General features: G+C 38.4%; 1 protein-coding gene across 7 annotated transcripts in view; it reads left to right on the plus strand.

Annotated features, from left to right (window-relative positions):
• TBC1D1 (TBC1 domain family member 1) overlaps positions 1-16220 on the plus strand; it is a 98551-nt gene extending 82331 nt beyond the window's left edge. For all 7 annotated transcript variants that reach the window (XM_077782801.1, XM_077782799.1, XM_077782800.1 and 4 more), the window contains 6 exons: positions 1073-1231; positions 5478-5722; positions 6150-6309; positions 10334-10503; positions 13304-13474; positions 14432-16220. In XM_077782801.1, coding sequence (XP_077638927.1) covers positions 1073-1231; positions 5478-5722; positions 6150-6309; positions 10334-10503; positions 13304-13474; positions 14432-14629 — 1103 coding nt within the window. In that variant the 3' untranslated portion in view covers positions 14630-16220. The remainder of the gene's footprint in view (positions 1-1072; positions 1232-5477; positions 5723-6149; positions 6310-10333; positions 10504-13303; positions 13475-14431) is intronic.
• The last annotated feature ends 4051 nt before the right edge of the window (positions 16221-20271 follow it).

Raw genomic sequence — 20271 nt, forward strand, 5'->3', positions numbered from 1 at the left:
TGTCAAGATTTAACCACTGTCAGAAGTTTAATATTTTTAATATTTTACCTGACTCTGTGCAATTATACAAGCAAGTTAAACCAAATTGCCCATTTAAAATAACTGGGTAAGTCTAGATTTTTAACAGTATCAAATCCTAATGTGCTTTGTTACCTTTGCATGTAACTTGTATGCTTCAGTAAGTCTTGATTTCTCCTATTGTTATTGTCCTCCATATGTTACTTATCTACCAAAAGAAAAAAACAGTCCGAAAAACTTCAAGCTGTAAGTTACTTCTAACTGTAGTATGTGGTTCCAAGGCATTATAGTTTATACAGAACACTTCCCCAAGTGAAAGTGCATTGATTTCTTGTGTAGCTGATTTAATAGTGAGGGGTAGTCTTGTGCTGAATTAATTTTACTCTCAGAGCTTTAAAAATTAAGACTGTCATTACTTATGTGAAATAGTTAAGTAACATCTGCCTTTTTTAAAGAGGAATAAATTCAAACTTTAAAACTGTTTTATGTATGCCAGTCATTAAGCAAGCCAACAGCAAAACTAGAAATACAATACTTGCTCTCTGATTATCTGCCTTATGTTGTAGTCTCTAGATCACATCTCATTTGTACCTATTTATATTTTTAGTATGTGTGCATCCCACCTTCCTAAAATGTACTTATAACATCAGGGTCTATGCTATAGTAGTGAAAAGTGTGCATTAGTTCTATTGCAGTGCTTTATTGTGTACTTTACACAGAAAAATTTGAGATAAGCATATTCAGACAAGTATTGCAATTCTTGATGCCTCTTCTAGTGCTTCTCAGACTGGATGTAAGCATTAACCTTAGACAGTTCACTGTATTTCTTTCTGCTTTAAATCACTCCTGTTAAGGTGCTGATGTCTTTTGTTGGTTGAGAAAGTAAAAGCACTGTAATTTAATCTACTTCTATGGTCCACTGGAGGTAGCCGGTAGGGATCTGTCTGCCTGTGTAGCAGATAGGCATCTTCAGTTCCTCACTCCTGTTAGCTCAGCTATAGCAGAGCCCTCAGCAGGAGTACAAATTACTGGTTTAATTGCTTTCTCTGCTCAGGAGTACCACGTCACCACCGTGGGGAGATCTGGAAGTTTCTAGCTGAGCAATACCATCTTAAACATCAGTTTGCAAGTAAACAACAACCAAAGGAGACACCTTATAAAGAACTCCTAAAACAACTAACTTCCCAACAGCATGCAATTCTTATTGACCTAGGTAAGTACAGCAGTGGTCTGAAGTTAAAACAAGAGTTGATAGTCTCTGTAAAATACTTGAAGAAGTATTTTATGCCTTTCACTATTTAATAGTAGGTTGTTGGTAAGAACTGCTTTTAATGTGGTGTGAGAAACCACCAGGAGCTGATGTTTTTCCAAGAGGATCACAGCTCTTGTGTGTGGGATACTCCCACACTGAACTCAGTATTCATTATGCTCTTCCCTAATAAAGGCAAAAAATCAATGTCTTCCAGAGCATAGCACTGACTCTTTGGTTCTGAGGAGATGTGTGGGTCAGTTTAAGAAGTCTATTATCACTGAATTTGATTAAATGAATTTTTAGTTAAAAACTCCATCAAAGGAAATTATGCACTGCAAGTAACCAAATATCATGATAAAAACTTACGGGAAAAGTTGTGCTTGGACTGATCTGAGTGATTAATACCCATTGCATTGTTTTCTCTTACATCTTTTCTGTAAAGAAATAGTACAAAATTATTCCATCATAATTCTGCTCTTTATAACTACTCAAACAGTATTTAAGCATTTTTCACTGCAGGTGGATCTACCAAGAAAGGGGTTTCTGTGCCTGATGAGGAAGGATTACCTTAGCAAAGCTGTCTGGGAGCCCCCGTTTATTATTTTATTAAAAACTCAATGTGCTGACTGTCTTCAGTGGGTGCTAAATTGTGAGATTTGTCAAGTTTAAATGGTGACCTAAGCTTTAGATGATAAAGAGGCTATTTTATCCTTTTTTGCAACACTTGGTAAAGTAAGTCAAAATACCAAAGCAGTGCATAGAAAATACACAGGAATGTGAAGGAGAGGTGTGTTTTTGCAGAAGGTGGTGTGACCAGAGGTGGGAGAGGGTGGGGGTGGGTGTCACCTTCACTTTCCCCTACTTGGCAGACCTGCCTGGTTTTGACTTGGCACTGGGAAAGTAACAGTCCAAGGAGCTTTAATGCCAGCTGGGAATGGGCAGTGGTAGTGTGTGTAAATAGTCTCACTTCAGACTTTGCACACCAATCTAGGCAGTCAGTCCCCTGGACTGAGCAGTGCTAGACAACAATCTTTTGTGTTTGAGAGAGATACTTACATGCAGCCATACTGGTCCAGCATATCTGGTGTTGATAGCCCTGGCAGTGAAGGGTGGGACACTCGAGCGGTTCAGTAAGAGGTGAACAGTTTTGTGCTGAGTAAATGAATTGAACACCTTAGCAAAGGGATGGTGCTGGATTGACTCCTGGACAGTAGGGAGCACAGTCAGTCTGAGCTTGGTTGTCCCAAGTAGCAGACTGGGGCTTACTGGCTCAGCAAGCTGTTCATATTTTCTACCTGGTTCTGCCCACAAATACATCTCATCTTAGCCATGTGCTCTTCTTGTAGAAACAAATGACTGCATGTGTTGGCAACTTGGTAACTTCATGGTGGTTTTCATGGAAGGTGCTGTTTCTGCCAGGGTGCTATTTGCCAGCCCATTAGCTGAAAGAGGGATTGAGCCCTGTCATAACCATAAGGTGAATTAGAAAGCTGAAGACTTCCTAGTGATTCACATTGAAAAAGTGCTGTGCTGCACAGTAACAGACAGCATAACTGGATAGGTAGCTAGAACGGACTTGCATGTTCTGACTTGTGTTCCTTCAGGCTACCAGAAGCATTTTCTCTTAAATCTTTAAGAATCCTTCTGAGAGCATGCACTCATAGACCTTGAAAGAAAAAAAATTGTTCTCACAATATAGTGGTTGCAATACTTTACAACCTTTCTCCAATTAGGCTAAACAGGTCTTGTTAACAGAGTGTGAGCCAAACCTGTAATAATATTGCTCACACTTAGTTGAATTGATGCATCCTCAGATGTAAATAGTGCTTCCTGAGGCCAGGAGTGTGCATATGGATGCAGAGTTAAGGTATAGCAGCTGCTTTGCTGGCCCAATTTACATGTCACAGTGCTATCAGTGTAGGAAATCATCCACCACTGGGTATTTGTTGAACAAGGTAGAAAAATAGGTTTTGTTTTATTATATTTTTAAAAGTACTAGGTGCTTACTTTCACATTCTGGGGCTCAGCAGTATCACATTCATTTAGTCTCTTTTTTGGCAGGGCCAGAGATGTTTGCTCCAAAATAAAGGCTAAAATTCTCAGTTAAGCCAACATCAGAGCACTCAGAAGCACATCAGCTTGTGAGGTTAGCAGTTCTTCTCCTTCATATACAGGTTTTTAGAACTTCTTAGTGTTTTTATTCTTGCTGAGCTTGTAACCCTTTTTTGTGACTTAATATTAAACAAGCTTTGCTGCCTGAATGAGGCAGTGCAGGTCTGCCTTTCGACGGTGCTGTAGTAATTTGTCCTTCAAGCAAAGGAATGCAAGCTCCTTCTCATTTTAAAGCTAGAAATACTTATTCTGTAACATTCAACTCTGACACCTTGGCCAGGGAGACCTACTCAGAACTGAATGCCGTGTCCCATGTGACAGGCTAGAGTAGTTACCAGATGGCACAAGGACTCTGCCCCGGGGTTTGTCTTGAAACAGGAGTTCTGATATTATCTGCTAGCACAGCAACATTCCAGGAGCTAAAGGGTGGGGAGGTATTTAACAAGTGGGCAACTAGAATAAGCTCCACTTAATACTAGAAAAAAAGAGGTATTCAGATTTCTCCTCTGTTGAGGTATTTCACAGAGGAAGTTTGATAGGGGGAGGATTTTTCCCAAAAGTGAAAAATTTGCTGCCTAGGATCATGTTTGCTCAGACTTTGAATATGTCCATAGATGGAGACTTCACAGCCTCTTTGGGCAACCTGTGCCAGTGTCTATCCACCCTTAAAAAAAAAAAAAAAAAGTGGAATTTCCTGTTTTTCAATATGTACCTATTGCCTCTTGTTCTGTCTGTGAGCACTACTGGGAAGAGCCTGGTTCCTCCTTCTTCATTCCCTTCCACTGGGTATTTGTGCACACTGGTAACATCCTCTTGAGCCTTTCCTTCTCTGGGCTGAACAGTCCCAGTTCTCTCAACCTCTCTTCATAGAAGAGATGCTCTAGTCCCTCTGTTATCCTAGTGGCCCTTTGCTGGATTCTCTCCAGTATGGCTGTATCTCTTTTGTAGTGAGAACAGAGAATTGGGCACAGCACTCCAGATGTGGCCTCACCAGTGCTGAGTAGAGAGGAAGGATCAGCTGCCTCCAGCTGTTGGCAACACTCCTAGTACATCCCAGGATACTATCGGCCTTCTTTGCTGGCTCTTGTTTGACCTGGTGACCACCAGAACTGTCAGGTCCTTTTCTGCAAAGCTGCTATCCAAATGGGTGGAAAATACTGGTGCATGGGTTTGTTCTCTGCAAGTGCAGGAATTTTTAACTTGACTTTGGTGAACTTTATAAAAGTTCCTGGCAGCTCATTTGGCCAGCCTGTTGGGGTCCCTCTGAATGGTAACAGGTCATTAGTGACCCTCCCTTATAAGGGATCAGATGGAACAAAGGCTCCAGGCACCCTCTCATCAAGAGCAACTGACAGGGGTTGGTTAGCATTAGCCTTACCAGCCAGCAGCAGTACCCTCACACTTCCAGGAGTCCCCTGCTGATCCTGGACATAGTCTCTGTGTGCTCAAAGCTCAAGGAAACAAAGCCCAGAAATGGCTGCACAAAATGCTGTGTCTGTTGGCTGCCTTGATTAGCTGTGCTCTCACATAATATGTGTATAGCATATGTCATAGCTTATATACAGGTACTCAATTTTTGGTATTGTACAGGCTGCAGGGAAAAAAAAAGGCAAGTGAAGACTGCGAGGGACAAGACAAGGAGGGCTGTAACAAAAGACATGTCTACATGAAAAAGACAGAAAGAAAAAGTGAAGGGGCCTCAAATCATAGATCAGATGTTCTAAGCCTGTGCTTCGATCTTAATAGTTGTCCTTATTGGGACAACTTATAGTAGTCTATTATCCTTTAATAAAATGTTCAGGGGCCAGTCTTAAAAATCAGGTATTCAGCTATTCTAAACAACAAGTTTTCCCCACCCGCTGACAGTTTCTAAATTAACTTTGCAATAACTGTAACAAAACAGTGGTAGAATATGAGTCAATTGTTCTGTATTGTTAATTTCCTTATGGTCTTCCTGTGGCTTGACTCAAAATCTACTTCTCAAAAGAATCTACATTTTTTAAAGACTGTTTTATTTGATGACATTTGACAACGGTTTGGGGAGTTTTGTTGTTTGTTTTTTAGTTTCAGTCACTAACTTCAGCTCTTTTCACAGGGCGCACATTTCCAACGCATCCGTATTTCTCAGCACAGCTGGGAGCTGGGCAGCTGTCACTCTACAACATTTTGAAGGCCTATTCACTTCTGGACCAGGAAGTAGGATATTGCCAGGGCCTTAGTTTTGTAGCAGGAGTTCTACTACTTCATATGAGTGAAGAAGATGCTTTTAAAATGCTGAAGTTTCTTATGTTTGACATGGGCCTGAGAAAACAATATCGTCCTGACATGACAATTTTGCAGGTATAATTTTTTTTTTTTTAAGTAAAGGATGCTAAGGTTAAATAAAAATGCAATACAGCTAGCGTTGCCAAAACCTGAACTTAAATTGAGTTCTTAAAAATAGAGCGTGATAATCCAGGAAAAGAATACATCATCTTAAATGCATGATTTTCAAATCAAAATACTTTTGGGGAAACTATGGAAACCATAAATAAGAAGACTTCTGTTGTGCTCAAATGACCCTGCAAATGAGCCTGCTGTAGGTTCACAGGTGACCCATCCTCTGTCTTTTAATTAGCTTCCAGGTATTTCTTGTTTCCACACATTTTCATCCAAACATCAATTGACAAATACCTTTCTCTGTTTCTGATAAGTATGAAGCATGGATTTTGCTATTATGAATGTTAAAACACATTGATGTTGAGTCTCTTGTTCTTATTCCATGCAGATCCAGATGTACCAATTGTCTCGACTTCTTCATGACTACCATCGAGATCTCTATAACCATCTAGAGGCCCATGAGATTGGCCCCAGCCTCTATGCTGCTCCCTGGTTTCTCACCATGTTTGCCTCCCAGTTTCCCCTTGGATTTGTGTCCAGAGTATTTGGTAATTCTTCATAAAACTTCTCTCTGTTCTTTCTGAAGTCTTACTTGTGGAATCTTGGTATTAGGAGCAGCATTACTATCCAAGCAGTTTCAGACACCCAGGAGAAATACTTAGCTTGCTATGAACAGAAGAAAAACAACAGAAGTCATCCTATGGAGTGTGCAGTATGTCAGTAAAAGTGAAATAGAGGGAACAAAAGTAAATGACAGTCCCTAATGTCTTTTCATCCTCATTGTTACCTTTTCCCACCTTGTAACCACTTTTAGAGAGGACGTAAAATGTGATACCATGAAGGCAAAATTATGACAATGACACTTCAACACCAACAATTAGTTATTTTTAAGCTTAAAAGAGATGTAACAAAGGCATAATCTGAGAAATATATCCATTTACTCCATTATCATAATTTCCAGCAGTGTCAGCAGAAAATTAGCTTGAGAGTTGTTTTAAAACACACACAGAGATGGCCCTTGCAGTGTAATCGTGGATTTACTCTGCAGAAATACAAGACAGTTAAACTAGTGTTTCTTGCCCTGACAGTTTTAGTTCCAAAAATGTTTGGAATCATCTGGGATTTAGTTTCTAAAGTCATTTCTGTTGCCTATTTTTAGTATCTGCAGAAGATTTCTTTTTAAATTAAATTCTAGTTAGGAATTTACCTTTATATCTTCTGGATGTATATTTCATAGATTGTTTGGTGTCTGAGAAGATGCTGTGTTTCCTTTTCAGTTTGTTTTTCCACTTCATTACGTGGTAATGGATTGTCCATAATTAATAGGATGGATTGGAGCTTTCTCCCCAGTTCTTCTCTTCTAGTGAGAAGCCAGTTTCATTTTCCTTAGTCATTTAAAAGATACAATTAAGAAATTCTTCATCAGCAGATTAATATTTACACTTCCCTGACTTAAAAACAATATGGTCCTGCCTACCACAAATAGGAATATAGAGTTCAAGAACCAACAAGAATCCTGTCTAGTTTCTGTTTAAGAACATGCTAAAAGTAATGCTAGAAAAACTCACAGTGAAAAAGATGCTGTATAGAGTAAAACTGTATGTCCCATGATTAGCATCCAAACTCCAGGGAAAACAGCATGGTTTTTTCCTGAAGAGTGCAAAGCAGATTAGTGTTCATCAACAGATGTGTAGCTGACAGTAATAATCTGTAGGAATCAAATTAAGTGCTGTATGCAAGTGTCATATACTGAGTTTATAACCAGCTCATCTTTTTGTTATTCTTAATCTTTCATAGTAGTGTACATGGTAAGAAGCGTGTGAATAGGGCAGTTGACTGCAGTGAGGTTATAAAAGTGCCTTGTGCATCCATTATATTTGGATTTCTGCCTATAAACACAGATTAGTATTTTCTTTGTCACTGAAGGATTGTAGGGCTTTAGAAAACAAAGACTTTGCATTAGAATACAAGGCACAGATACATGATCTTCACACATCTGATTTTAGGTCAAGAAGAGAAAAGTGTGTGTGATAGAGACTGTTGCCTCCTAAAAATTCTGATGTTCTTTAGAGAGAAAGTTCAATGTGAACAATATTTGCAGTTTTGTATTTAGTATTTTCCTTAAATTCAGTATTTCCTTTTTATTTAGTAATTTTCTTAAAACAGTATTTACTGGAGCTATGTAGGTTAGGAACATTGGACATTCTCTTACATTAGAAAGTCTTATCCTCATCCATAAAGACTCTGAAACACAACTTTAAACAAAAAAGGTTAGATCTGTCACTCTGGCCGTGGCTGTCAGAAGCAACATGGTAAGTTAAAATGAGTAATTTTTGACCTATGTCTTCACACACTTTTGCAAAACATACATATACAGATTTTCATTGCTCACTTATTAGAATCCTTGGAAGGAAAGCATGTTGATGCTGAAGTAACTGATTTATAGGTTACTAACATGAGATTGCACTGGCATTTTCTAACATGGTATCTCTGAACCCCTAGTATTTGAAACGAGCCCACTCCTATATAATTATATAATTATATAATTGTTACAGACCATTCCTTTGGATTTCCACAGAGTGTGCTTTTTGCAGGTATCTAACAAGCAATATGTAAAAGAAGTGGGTTAGACTGTTTTATGAATCAAGTAGCAAAACTCCATTTAAGGTTTCATTTATCTGTCCAAACTTTCAATGCTTCTCCTGAGCAGCAGCTGATGAAAGTACATGGCTATAAAAGATGCATTCTTTAGTACCTCTGCTTACTTACTAATAGAGGAGATTTGATAGAAGTGTTTATTTTGTTTCAAGATTGTAGATAAAACTTTTTTTTTTTTTTTTTAAATCCTGTAGACTGCCACTCATGCTGACATTAATTTGGGTACCTTCACTGTGTAGTTGTTGTTGGCTGGGAGCCTACTTAATATGAAGCATGGGGAGTGGATAACAAACGGGTCTTTGTTAAGTACTTGGTGTTTTAAATGAGAGAGGGATTTCAGCCTCAGCTGTGTATTACCAGCTCAGTCATACAGACATTCATTAACAACTTTCAGGTCACCTTGAGTTAATCTGCATGTCATTATGGGGCAGGTGCTGAATCATAAAAACACATTCTTTTTAGCTCTGCTTTTTTCACTTTGTGTTTCTAGGTGTTCTTCAGTATTTCCTGTCCTAATACTTTTAAGAGCTTTCCCTATGAATCATTTTCCCACACTTTTGAGTTTCAAAAGAGAATTGAGGCAGATGCTTTCTCTGTTACCACTTTTTAATAATTTCTGCCACTGGAATTCACATTCAGCTCAACACAGAGCTGAAAAATGTTACACGCATTTTAGGACAAATGGCAAGAAAGTGTGATTTGTGGTTAGTTTTTACTTGTGCTTTTCTTTCTTGGAGAGAGAGAGTGAAATGAATTATGGCTTCAACACTGCAAGCTCAAGAATGCAGTAGGGGAATTTCATTCTGATACAAATTTGGAAATAGAGTTTGGTTTTACTAAGAAAGACTATTAGCCAGTACTTTCATATGTTCTTCACTACATCAGAGATAACTGTAGTTTTGCTAGTAGTTGTTTCCCTTACAGCATAGTGTTTTTTTTCTATCTATTTGAAGAGAGAAGCCCTTTCAAAGTAAATTTATACTTAGGAAATAGGATAAAAAACCCACAGCAGCAAGGCACATGCTTCAGTGAAACTAGGAGCAAATTTTGACGGTAACAGGAAAGTCAAGTGCAGGGCAATGCTTTCTTGTCTGATGCCTTTATTGCAGACTTCTATTTCTTTACTCTATAAATAAATAGGCACTTTGGAAAAGAAAATAAAGGAAAGGACATTCCATTGAAAGGTCACTGTATATGGTGGTTTCAGTGTGCTTGGTATGCCAGGTGCTGTCATTGCAGGGCCACCTGCAATATTTACACCTAAGCTGTGTGGCTAAGATTTCAGGGTATTTATTAATATTGTTATTAGCATATTAACAGAAGTGGTTGAGATGCATACTAAAAATAAACACATGCATTTGAAACTTGAGGCTACTGGAAAGTGTGCATTTAGCCTCCTATGCTAAATGCTCTATTGTGGTTTTGTGGCTTTTTCCACCACATGAGAGAAAAACCAAATTTCAGATCTTCAGTTGTGCCTTCAGGTATAGGTTTTTTCTCTGTTGTGTTATGATTTTTAAAGAGCATTTAGATTGGATTTCTAGTCAAATTTATATTCCTACAAACATGAAAATAGCCCACTAAACTATAACATGCACAAAAAGTGGCAACATAGATAAACTTGACTACTTAGTTTGTTGTAGACTTAGCTTAAACTTGAATTGCTTTTTTTTGGTGAAAACACACTAAACAACTTAGTAAGTGATTGTGTTAGTCAAGTGTGCTATTCACAGTAATAATCTTGATCTTATAAAACTCCGAAAGCCATAGCCAAAAGCACATGTTCAGCACAGTGTATCTAACCTCCAGGTCACTCCTATCAGAAGTTGTTGTCCTTTGACAATTTATTGTTTTGATATTCTCGTCAAAATATGTGCTTGCTTGATGTAACCTGTTTTTTCCTTGTTTTCACAGATATGCTCTTTCTTCAAGGATCAGAGGCTATATTTAAAGTGGCTTTAAGCCTTTTGGGAAGCCACAAGCCCCTGATTCTGCAGCATGAGAATCTAGAAACTATTGTTGATTTTATTAAAAGCACTCTCCCCAACTTGGGTTTGGTACAGATGGAAAAGACCATTAGTCAGGTATGAAATAAACTGAACAAATGAGAGGTATGCAAAGGAATGTTCTTGTTAAGTTCTTGACAGAAAATCCAGAACAGCTACTGCTTCAAGCTGAGAACTCCCTTGTAGTTTGGAAGATGTTGAAAACTTTTGGGAGCAGATGACTTGTAAACTAAGATGACTTAGTGGCTTTATATGGTATTGTAACCGTTGGTTATTGTCACTTTTTGAAGCCTTTAGTTAAAATTATTTTTTTCCCACCAAAGAAACTTGCCTTCCAAGTTTCATAAGTACATATGAAAGTTGTATGTATGTACATACAAGTACATATTCCAAGTTCATAAGTACATACATTTTGTTTACTTACATACATGTAAGTAAACAAAAATTTACTTACAAGAGCCTTACTTAATGAAATTAGACACCTCCCCATATCAACTCTGTCTCTACTGACTTATGGTGCTGGCCCAGTATGCAACAACAGCACCTTTGTAATTCTGTCAGGAGTACCTGGAGCAGTGCAGACTGTTGCAGTGAGTAGTGATTCTAGACAGCAAAACTTGGAATCCTTGATACAATTCTTTTAAACATCAGAAAAGGAAAGTGATGCAACATTGCTAAGTTAGCAGAATACTCCAGATGATAATGATGGAATATGAAAAAATCAGAAATTATTTCTATTAAGGCTTGCCTATTTAAAAACCCTAAGTGTTTTTTACATTTGACATATAAACTGCAGCAGGCAAAGAGAAGATGAGCTTTAGCCACTTTTTCTGAAGGCCTTTTGTGGTGCAGAACATAGGGGCTGTACTGTGCAGAACTGCAGACAAACCCCAAGGGCTGCTGGAGATCAAAGCCTGTGGGTTGATAAAGAAAGCAGCAGCAGCACAGTGCTCTGCAGAGGGCTGGTGAGGGGCTCCCTCTGAGTTCTGGCAGCAAAGCTTCTGGGGGACACAGCTTGCATTAGGGCCAGAAAAATGACTCCTAGTGCTCACTGTCAAAGGAAGGACATGAGAGCTAGAAACTCTGTGCAAGAGAAAGGAAAGCAAGGAATTTCCAAGGGGCAGAGGGGGTTTTATGTTACTGCCAGGCTGAAAGACTTGCAGTGCTTAGGTGACTTGCAGAAAACCGTGTGCTTTGAGCTGCAGGAGGGAGGGATGCTCTGTTTAGGCAGCCCTGACAGCTCTAAGTTGGAAGTGGGTAGGTAGAAGTGAGTAGAAGGACAAGTTCCCTGCTTTGATCAGGGCTGACTCTGAAGAGAGCAGCTCTTTGACCAGCCCACAGTCCATATACAGCTCCTGGATTAATCCCCATGCTCCTCATCCTTCTGCAGCATGGCCTGTGGTTACATGCCCTAACGTGCCTTCAGTTAGCTAGATTTCAAATCAAACTTTTTATTGCCTCATGCTTCCCTTCTTTCAGACTTGATGCTTTGGTTATGACAGTAGGGATTTCCCTCCCTCCTCAGGAGCACAGAGGCTAGAAGTGGCACAGGTCATGAGAGGAACTAACATTCTGCCCTGCTGAATTGCACTGCTTGTGTTACTGAAATTTCGGCAGCGTGTGCAGACATGCCCATCTCCAGAGATGCTCAGATTCACAGAAAATGAAAATTACCTGTGTGTAATCAACACATAACAAAAAACTCAAATTAAAATTGTATTTCAGCCTTCTTGCTTATATGCTCAGTATATGTTTCTGCTGCTATTTACCTATGAGATAATTTTTTATTTGACATGTGACAGAAACATTTCATAAACTGATTTTTTCTTTAAGCAACAGTTAAAGTTTTGTAGAAAGAGCAGATAAATGAAATAGGCAAGTGTTCCTTTTACTTTTAACAGGTATTTAAGGTGGGATTTGACATTTGACTCATTTTCAAAATGAATAAAGTACAAGAAGTTTAAAAATAAAGAATGACCCTGGAATTTCCCTTCTTGGGCTATTTTTCAAATACATTTTAAAATCAACTTTTATTTCTTCTATGTTCTGTGATTGGCACACTTGTCCTTTTAATTTACTGCCTTCTTCACTGCTTCTAGAGGAAATTGAAGTCATAGTTATGAATAATTAGAAGGCTGATGCTTGCCAAAACCTAAGAAAAGAAAATAGTAAGTTTTTTCCTTTGAGTCACTCTGCATCTCAATTAATTTATCTGCTTTTAAAATAAAAGTTTTTCTGAATGGGTAAGACCAAGCATTCGTCTCAATGATTTATAGTTAACAAAAATAGAAATCTATTTTGATGTTACATAATGTTTTTGTTAAGTGTGGTAGTGTAAGGATAGATAATTTAATTTTCTTCCAGTCTGTAAAAATACTATAGAATAATAAATAAAGATAGCAAAGTCTACTGTTTTTTATTTAAAGCTTTTATTTTACTTAGCCTTACATTTGTACATGTGGCAGGTGAATTTAAGCCACATTTTTTCTGAACTAACAACTAATTCTGGGTATGACTAGAAGGGTTTATGCCAAACTGAGATGTATTAAATTTGGAAAGGAGAATACCTTGCAAAGTCCACGCCCTTGAAACATTTAGTGTAAGTAGTTTTACTGAAGTCAGGCAGCAAATCAGTAGCAAAGGTACTAAGTAGATCCAGTGCCAATTGGATCTACTTGCACAGTAGAATATTGCACTCTACTGCCTCAGGCTTGCCATTTCCACAATAAAAAATGTGAATACCAAAAAAAAGTCCTTTTTTTTTTTGTATGTGTTGATTAAATATCTGAGTCTAGATCTAGATCAATAGATTTTAAAGCCTTGAAAGAGCAATATTTTTGATCTGCACAGAGCGTAATAATATTTTTATGTGCAACAGGTATTTGAAATGGATATTGCCAAACAGTTGCAAGCTTATGAAGTTGAATATCATGTGCTTCAGGATGAGCTTATAGATTCATCTTTAAATGACAATCAGAGACTGGATAAATTAGAGAAGGCAAACAGCAGCTTGCGCAAACAAAACTTTGATCTCCTGGAAGAACTGCAGGTACAATTTATATTTCATATGATTAACATTCTAATTTTCTAATTTATACACGTTTTCAGAAGAAACTGTCCTACACCACATCACAGGAGGGATTGGTGTTCGATCTACTGAATTTAAAATGTAGCTACTTAAAAGTTTTATTTAGTTTAGCCCTCAAAGTTTACATGCAGAAGAAATTCTGAGAGAGGGGTGGTTAGAGCATATTCTTTTAGTTAGTGAAAAGTTGATTCAACACACTGCCTCTTCTCTTGTAATTAAAATCATATCAGTAAAAGATAACTAAAAATAAAGTGCTTTTTCGACTTATTTTTTATATTTTCAGTCACTGCTTTATTACTCTGCCAAAAATGGGTAAACTAAATTGCAATGTCACAATTTAGGGATACATTAGAGAAAGGATACATTGTCTATAAAGACATACTTTCTATTACAATTTTTTAGCTGACACCAGATTGTTTAAACATTATGTAAAATAATAATTTCCAATATATATAGTCTGCAGTTTTTTCAGAGGTAGTTTAGCTGGTCTTTGTAATTTTTGAAATTTTTCACAATGTGTTTTCCATTTGCACGTTGCTCTAAATCCTCTTTTTCTTTGCCTTCAAACCTGGTATTCATTGGACTCAGTGTTGACATGAAATGAGGATGCAGCTAACATAATCAAATGTCTTTGTTTTGCAAAGCAACAAGTGTGGCTGGCCAAAAATATCTCCCATCTGACCCTTACAGATGCTTATCTCAACCTGCAGTTCTTTGGTATAAAAGTTGCAGATTTGGTAACTTTATAATTTCATTGATTTGCTTTATATTCTGAGTTTAGTTTTTCATAATTTCTTAAGTATTTTATATGTATTCATGTATCTCAAAAAATAGTTTAAAGATGGTTTCAGTCATTAATGTATTTACCTTTTTTTCCCTTCCCATCCTTTCTCCCCTCCTATATTTTTACTTTGCTAGGTGGCTAATGGAAAAATCCAAAACCTTGAAGCTACAGTAGAGGTTTTACTGGCCAATGAAAGCAAACTGAAGCAGTCCATTCTCACACTTGAGCAGGAGCGAGCAGCTCTGCTGAAAGCTGTGGAAGAGATGCAAAAAAAGATGGGTGATACAGATGGGAAGCCTCTTCTTACTAGACAAGAACTGGATGCTGACTGACCTGCACAGTAGTAAGGGAGCAGAGAAGCTGAGCAAGAAACAAAGGGAGGAACCGAGTCATTTTGTCATGATCCGTGGGGATTTGACGTTGTTGTGTTCATTGAACACACCTTACTGTGGCAAAGCAAGATATGGGCATGGTGGCTTTCCATATCAGAGAAGCTGGTTTCCTGGAGAAAGACTCTTCTCTTCTTAGCATGTAGAAATACTATGAAGAATAAGATGCCACATAAGAAATAGTAAACAGGAGAAACTTACTAGTGTGTGCAGTCATACATAATACACTGTAAATATGGTATGGATTTTTCAATAAGTGCTTCTAGACCTAAGTGCTTTGGGTTTGTCACATTTTTGTTTGTGTCTGGATCACAACCAAGTTAAATAGCACATCCTTTAGAAGGTCTTTTGAAGAAATATGTCAGTGTAAAACCTTTGAATGGATGACTGCCCCATTGCAGCTATGCAGTGGTAACATTTGCAGGTGATTTGTGATTGGACTTGAAATTTTTGCTGGTGTAAATCCCCTACAGCTTGGCTGGGTTCTGTTAATTATGTTGTTTACACCTCAGAAAACTGCTTCCTGATGCTTGAAGGTGTCAATCCATTGAATTCCAGGAAGCTGGACATTATCTTATGTAACTATGCATAACTGGGGGTTGCCTTCCTTTTTTTTAAGTATGTCAGTTTAGTATATTTCTTGTTTAACTACCATTAATTTAGTGCATTGTTAGTTAGCATTATCTAATAAACATACTGTATATAGTAACTGCATTATTCTTAACAAAATATACTGACATTAATTTGGTGAAGCCTGTGACTCTTGAAGTGTCATTCAAGGATTTCTATTCAGACTCCTCAAATTTTATCTTATTTATTTCTGATCTGCTGTGTGATGCAAGAAATCTTTTTTGCTGGGAAAGTAATGTCCACTGTAATTTTTTCCCCTTTATTTGCTACTCTATGCCCACCATTCTCTGAGAAATCAGACTTTCTGAAGAAGTGGAGTCATTTCAAGAGCTTCATGATGTGCAAGATATGCTTAAACTGTTTCATAAAGGGTATAGAAGTCCTAATTAGGACACCATTATTTTGCAATGCATTTTTCAAATAAGATTACATATTTTAAAAAGTAAGTCTCACTTTTCTTAATGCAAAAAATAGTTTGCAAGCCAGTTAAAGCAACACTGTGCAATAATACCCATGGATATGCTATTGTTTGGGTTTACTTCAGAATTAGGAATATTGCCATAGTTCTTTTTCAGTTGCTAAGCACTGAGTTCATAGGCACTGGTGTTTTGTTATAGTGGAGGTTCACCCACATGATTTTTATATGTTTGGTTTTTGCAAGTCTACTTTGTATTCACTTAGTATTGAAATTCCACATAGATCAGTTATTATTAATCCATTTACCTCTTAAACTTGTTTTTTTAAAATTTGGAAATCCACAGTGAAGCTTATGCTTCATGTTTAAAATCTTGTCATAATGGACCTCATACTGTTAGATCACTCAGTAATGTTGCATTTTTACAGCATAGTGCCATAGTTCATACACTGACTTTTTAACAAAAGCAATAAAAAAAATAATAATCTATGCCTACATCTATGTTGTTACATTTTTTGATATTCAAAAACAAAACCACAGTTGGTGGGGTGCCAGTTCAGAACCACCTCAGATGAGATTTCCCCTGGAAGTATGGTGCTGTCTACAGTGGTTGTTAATTTCCATTCATCTCCCTGTTCATGGAAACAGTTGCTTCTATATAGTTAGAAAAGTATAAAGCTGCTTGTTACCTATTTACCAGTCATGCTTTCTGAGAACAGTGACTCTAGGTGTCATCTAAGTGACCTTAGTAATTCACTTACACAAATTCTCAGTAAAAGGCTCGGGACTAGAAGTTGAAGGGAAGTTCAACTTTGTACAAGCTTGGGATTTCTTCCTCCAGACGTATGAGAAAGAAGTAATAGAGCCCAGAGCTAGACCCAGATACTTGATACTCCAACTATGCTGTAGATGAGCATTCTTAAAAATGTGTAAAATTAGGTCTACTATTTTCTGAATACCAGAAATTGTCATCACATACTGTCTTCTATACAAACAGTAATTTCTGATTCAGAGAATATTTTTTTAAAAGCCACCTGCAAATCCATACATCAAATCCCTCAGCAGAAATAGCAAATTAACCACTCCTGGAAAATAAAAGTTGAAATAATCAACATTTTCTCCATATCATTTATACAGATAAAAATCCCCAGCAGTGATGCCTAATCTTTGAAGAAAAGAAAAAACAGTGAAGAAGGAAGGAAGGGGTTCATTGGTATGTGCAACTTAGGCTTCCAAAGGTGTATGACAAAGGCAGCAAGGGGTGCAGTGTGTGCTAGTGAATTACATGGATGTGGTAATCCTGAGAGAGATTAGCCTGAAACATGGAAAGAAGTGATGTTGACTTGTGCAACAAGGAAAAGGCAAGATCTCTGAAAGCTTTGCAGTGAACAGCGCTGCATGGATGGAGGATCAGCTGCAGTGTCATGGTCACCAGTTCTGGTTTGGTTTTCTTCCATCTAGTATGAGTAATTGTGGTAGGTATCTGGGACTTGCCGTGCTTCTGACTGTTTGATGTATTTTTTCTTGCCCTGTTGTCTGTTTCCAGAGGTCATTATTTAACACAGAATTGGAGAAATGATACAGTGCCTATCGTGGGAAGATCAAAACACTTTCATAAAGGCACAAGTTCCCTTGTTTAGAGTGAGAACTGAGTCACAAAAGAGTAAATTTCTCACTGGTTGCTGGCTTCCAGTGCAATCCAGATCTTCTAAGTAATGTCAAACTATCTTACTGGTTTTCTGAAAGATTGTTCCAGAAGGTCTGTAACATGTACTTGGTATGTCAGGCAATGCTCTGCCAAAACAATGTAAAATGGGAAATGCAGCCACTGGAACTTTGCCCTTTAGTGGCAACTATTCCTCTCCCAAAAGTAACTCTCTTAGTTCCACTAAAACGTGCTATGTCCTTGCCAGGTACCTCCTCTGCAGGTACCCAGCACACACCAGCTCTTGCTTGACACATGCTGGAGTGGAGGCACTACCAGCAATCCTGAGCAGCAAGGACTGCAGTATAGGAGTCAATATTATTGGGATTTTTTTTTCAAACAATAATCTGATAGGGATTGCATTATTTAGGATTAAGTCACAAAACTGCAGCTAATAGGACTCTGAATGAAAGACAGCAGTCTCTGGCATGGCAAAGAAAACAACATAGCTGGTGCTTTTTCTCCTTTGGGATCTTACTCCGTCACTCAGTGGAGCAAGGAACGGAATCCAATTTTTTTACTTCAAGCCCACTACAGTAGGTGCTGCAATTCCACTGTTAAAACAGCCTGGTACCACTTTGTAGCCAAGCCAGGTAGGATACTATCAGTGCCCTCACTGCATTCCCCTCTCTTCTGGAGATTTGGCTGCTTAATTAGATAATGCAGACATCTGTCCTAGATGCATTTCAGGCCTCCAGCAGCACTGGGCCTCAATGCCTGCTGGCCTTGCAACCATTCAGCAGAAAGCTGGAAGAATCCAGGTGCCTCCCACACTGCCGCCGTCATTTAGGAGATGTATTTAAACTGCATTTCTTGTGCTTGGTCCTTGCCTGAGCTATGCTGCAGCCACAGCTGCATCTGGCCATGTACCCTTGCTGATCCTGACCTATGGGCTTGGCTTTCCTGTTTGACCTCAGCCTTGACTGGTGATCTGAACTGTTGACCTGCCTTGCTTGTGTTTTTTGAGTATTGTGGGGCATGCCCCTTATCAGGACGTTGTTCCCTCTGCCTGCCTGTCACCCTCAGCCCCTGGCTCACTGTCCCCTTCAGAGCAGCCCTGCCCTTGCTGCCGCCCAAAACACAGCTCAGGTTTCATATCTACACTGCTGCTGTTTCCGGGGCTGGGCTGGTCAGGGCTTGTTTAGGTGTTTGTGCATGCCACTGCTCTTCCCTGTTCTCTTAGAGCCTGCTTAGGCACCTCCAGCACAATGGTTGCTCTCTGTAACACAGCCCTTTACTAGTCTCCCATCTGTTTCAAAATTTTATGTTCACATTCTTTTCCACATTAAACACGGCACCATATTTGCAAACACAGTTTTGGTGTTGATGACACCAGAAAAAATGCCTGAAATGAATACATTTTGACTACAGCTGGATGAATGCCATGGTTGCTTGAGGCACCTTAGATCATGGCACAGCATTTATATGGTCACACCCTGTGACATGAAGTAATTTTTCTTCAACAGAGCTTTACTAGAATGGGTGCGTGGGAGGGAGAAGAGCGCTGGCAGCCAGGCCAACCATTGCGAGTGCAATCCAGGCATTGCCTTCAGAAGGCACATCTGTACACCCACTAAGTTTTACATAACCTAAATTAGGGTGGATCACTAGGTACTCATTTGCTCATGTAGCCAGAAAATATTCCTTTCATCTAGATAAACCTGAGGCTGCAAGAATTCTGTGCCTTAAACTAAGCCTTTTCAGCATAACCCAAAGCAAATCAAGAAGGGCTTCATTGTGTACAAGACTCTAGTTATTCTTTTGTATAAATGCATTTATCCTTTTGTCTAATTGTATCATATATTTTCATGGTGGTAGAAAAGCTCTGGGGCTATAGATGCTGAAAGATGATGAAACTCCTCTTGCAGAGAGAACAGAGATGATTAAAATAGGGCTTCTGGGGAAGCTTGTACTAACTCTCCATCCCTGACTTTTCTCATGCATTGTTTCAGAACCAAAGAGATTTTAGAAAAATTTCATTATGTTTCTTTTTTGATTAGGAACAACTGACGAAAATGTTCTGACAACTGATCCTAGGTTCAACCAAATGCCTTTTTCTTTCTATCACTCTCTAGCACTCTTCTGTAATACCTTTCCTTTTGTTAACATTTCACACTAGACTGCTTGTCTGCAAAGGGGATAGAAATACATTTTTCATTTTCTAGCTAAAAGCAGAATATGGTAATTATCTTTTGTATCTGTCTGCTCCTCTTTTACTAGTGAGGTAGCAAGTTTCCATTTCTCACTACTTGTTTGCAAGTCATTCTAATCAAGATTAAAAAAGGAAAAAAAGGAAAAAGTCTTGCTACAGTTTGGTTTATCCTATTGTCCTATTTCTTTTGGATGTGGGGGAGGGAGAAGGAGGAACAGGGGTTGACTGTTTCACCAGCATTAAGAAATTTCAAGTTCAATTTCCTCAGATTTCTTTTCCATAAACTGATACAGGATGGCTGAATACTAATAACACTCCTATGTAGTCTCTTCTTTCCATGTTTCCAGCATTTGATGCATAGGATGTGGTTGGCTCCGTAGATAGTGACATTTCTTGTAATGTTGCAGATCTGAAATTGCCAAGGCAATGGTTGTCTTAAAGAGCATTTCTTCCATGTACTAGTTAAGATGAGCTGAGTAGCTTCAAGAGTCAGCTGCTGGCTGGGACTTTGAGCCCATGAAGTCAGATTCTTGGTGGGATTAGTGGTACATGTATGTCTTCCCAGCTCATTATTCACAGTTTTCTCTTAGGGCATATCACAAAAAGTCTGATTGCAAAACAAACAAAACCTGAAATGCAGTTGTTGTTTAGTGTTTAATGGCCTGATACACTAATTGTATCTG

The sequence above is a fragment of the Lonchura striata genome, chromosome 4, assembly GCF_046129695.1.
Source record: "Lonchura striata isolate bLonStr1 chromosome 4, bLonStr1.mat, whole genome shotgun sequence".
NCBI classification, from domain to species: Eukaryota; Metazoa; Chordata; class Aves; order Passeriformes; family Estrildidae; genus Lonchura; species Lonchura striata.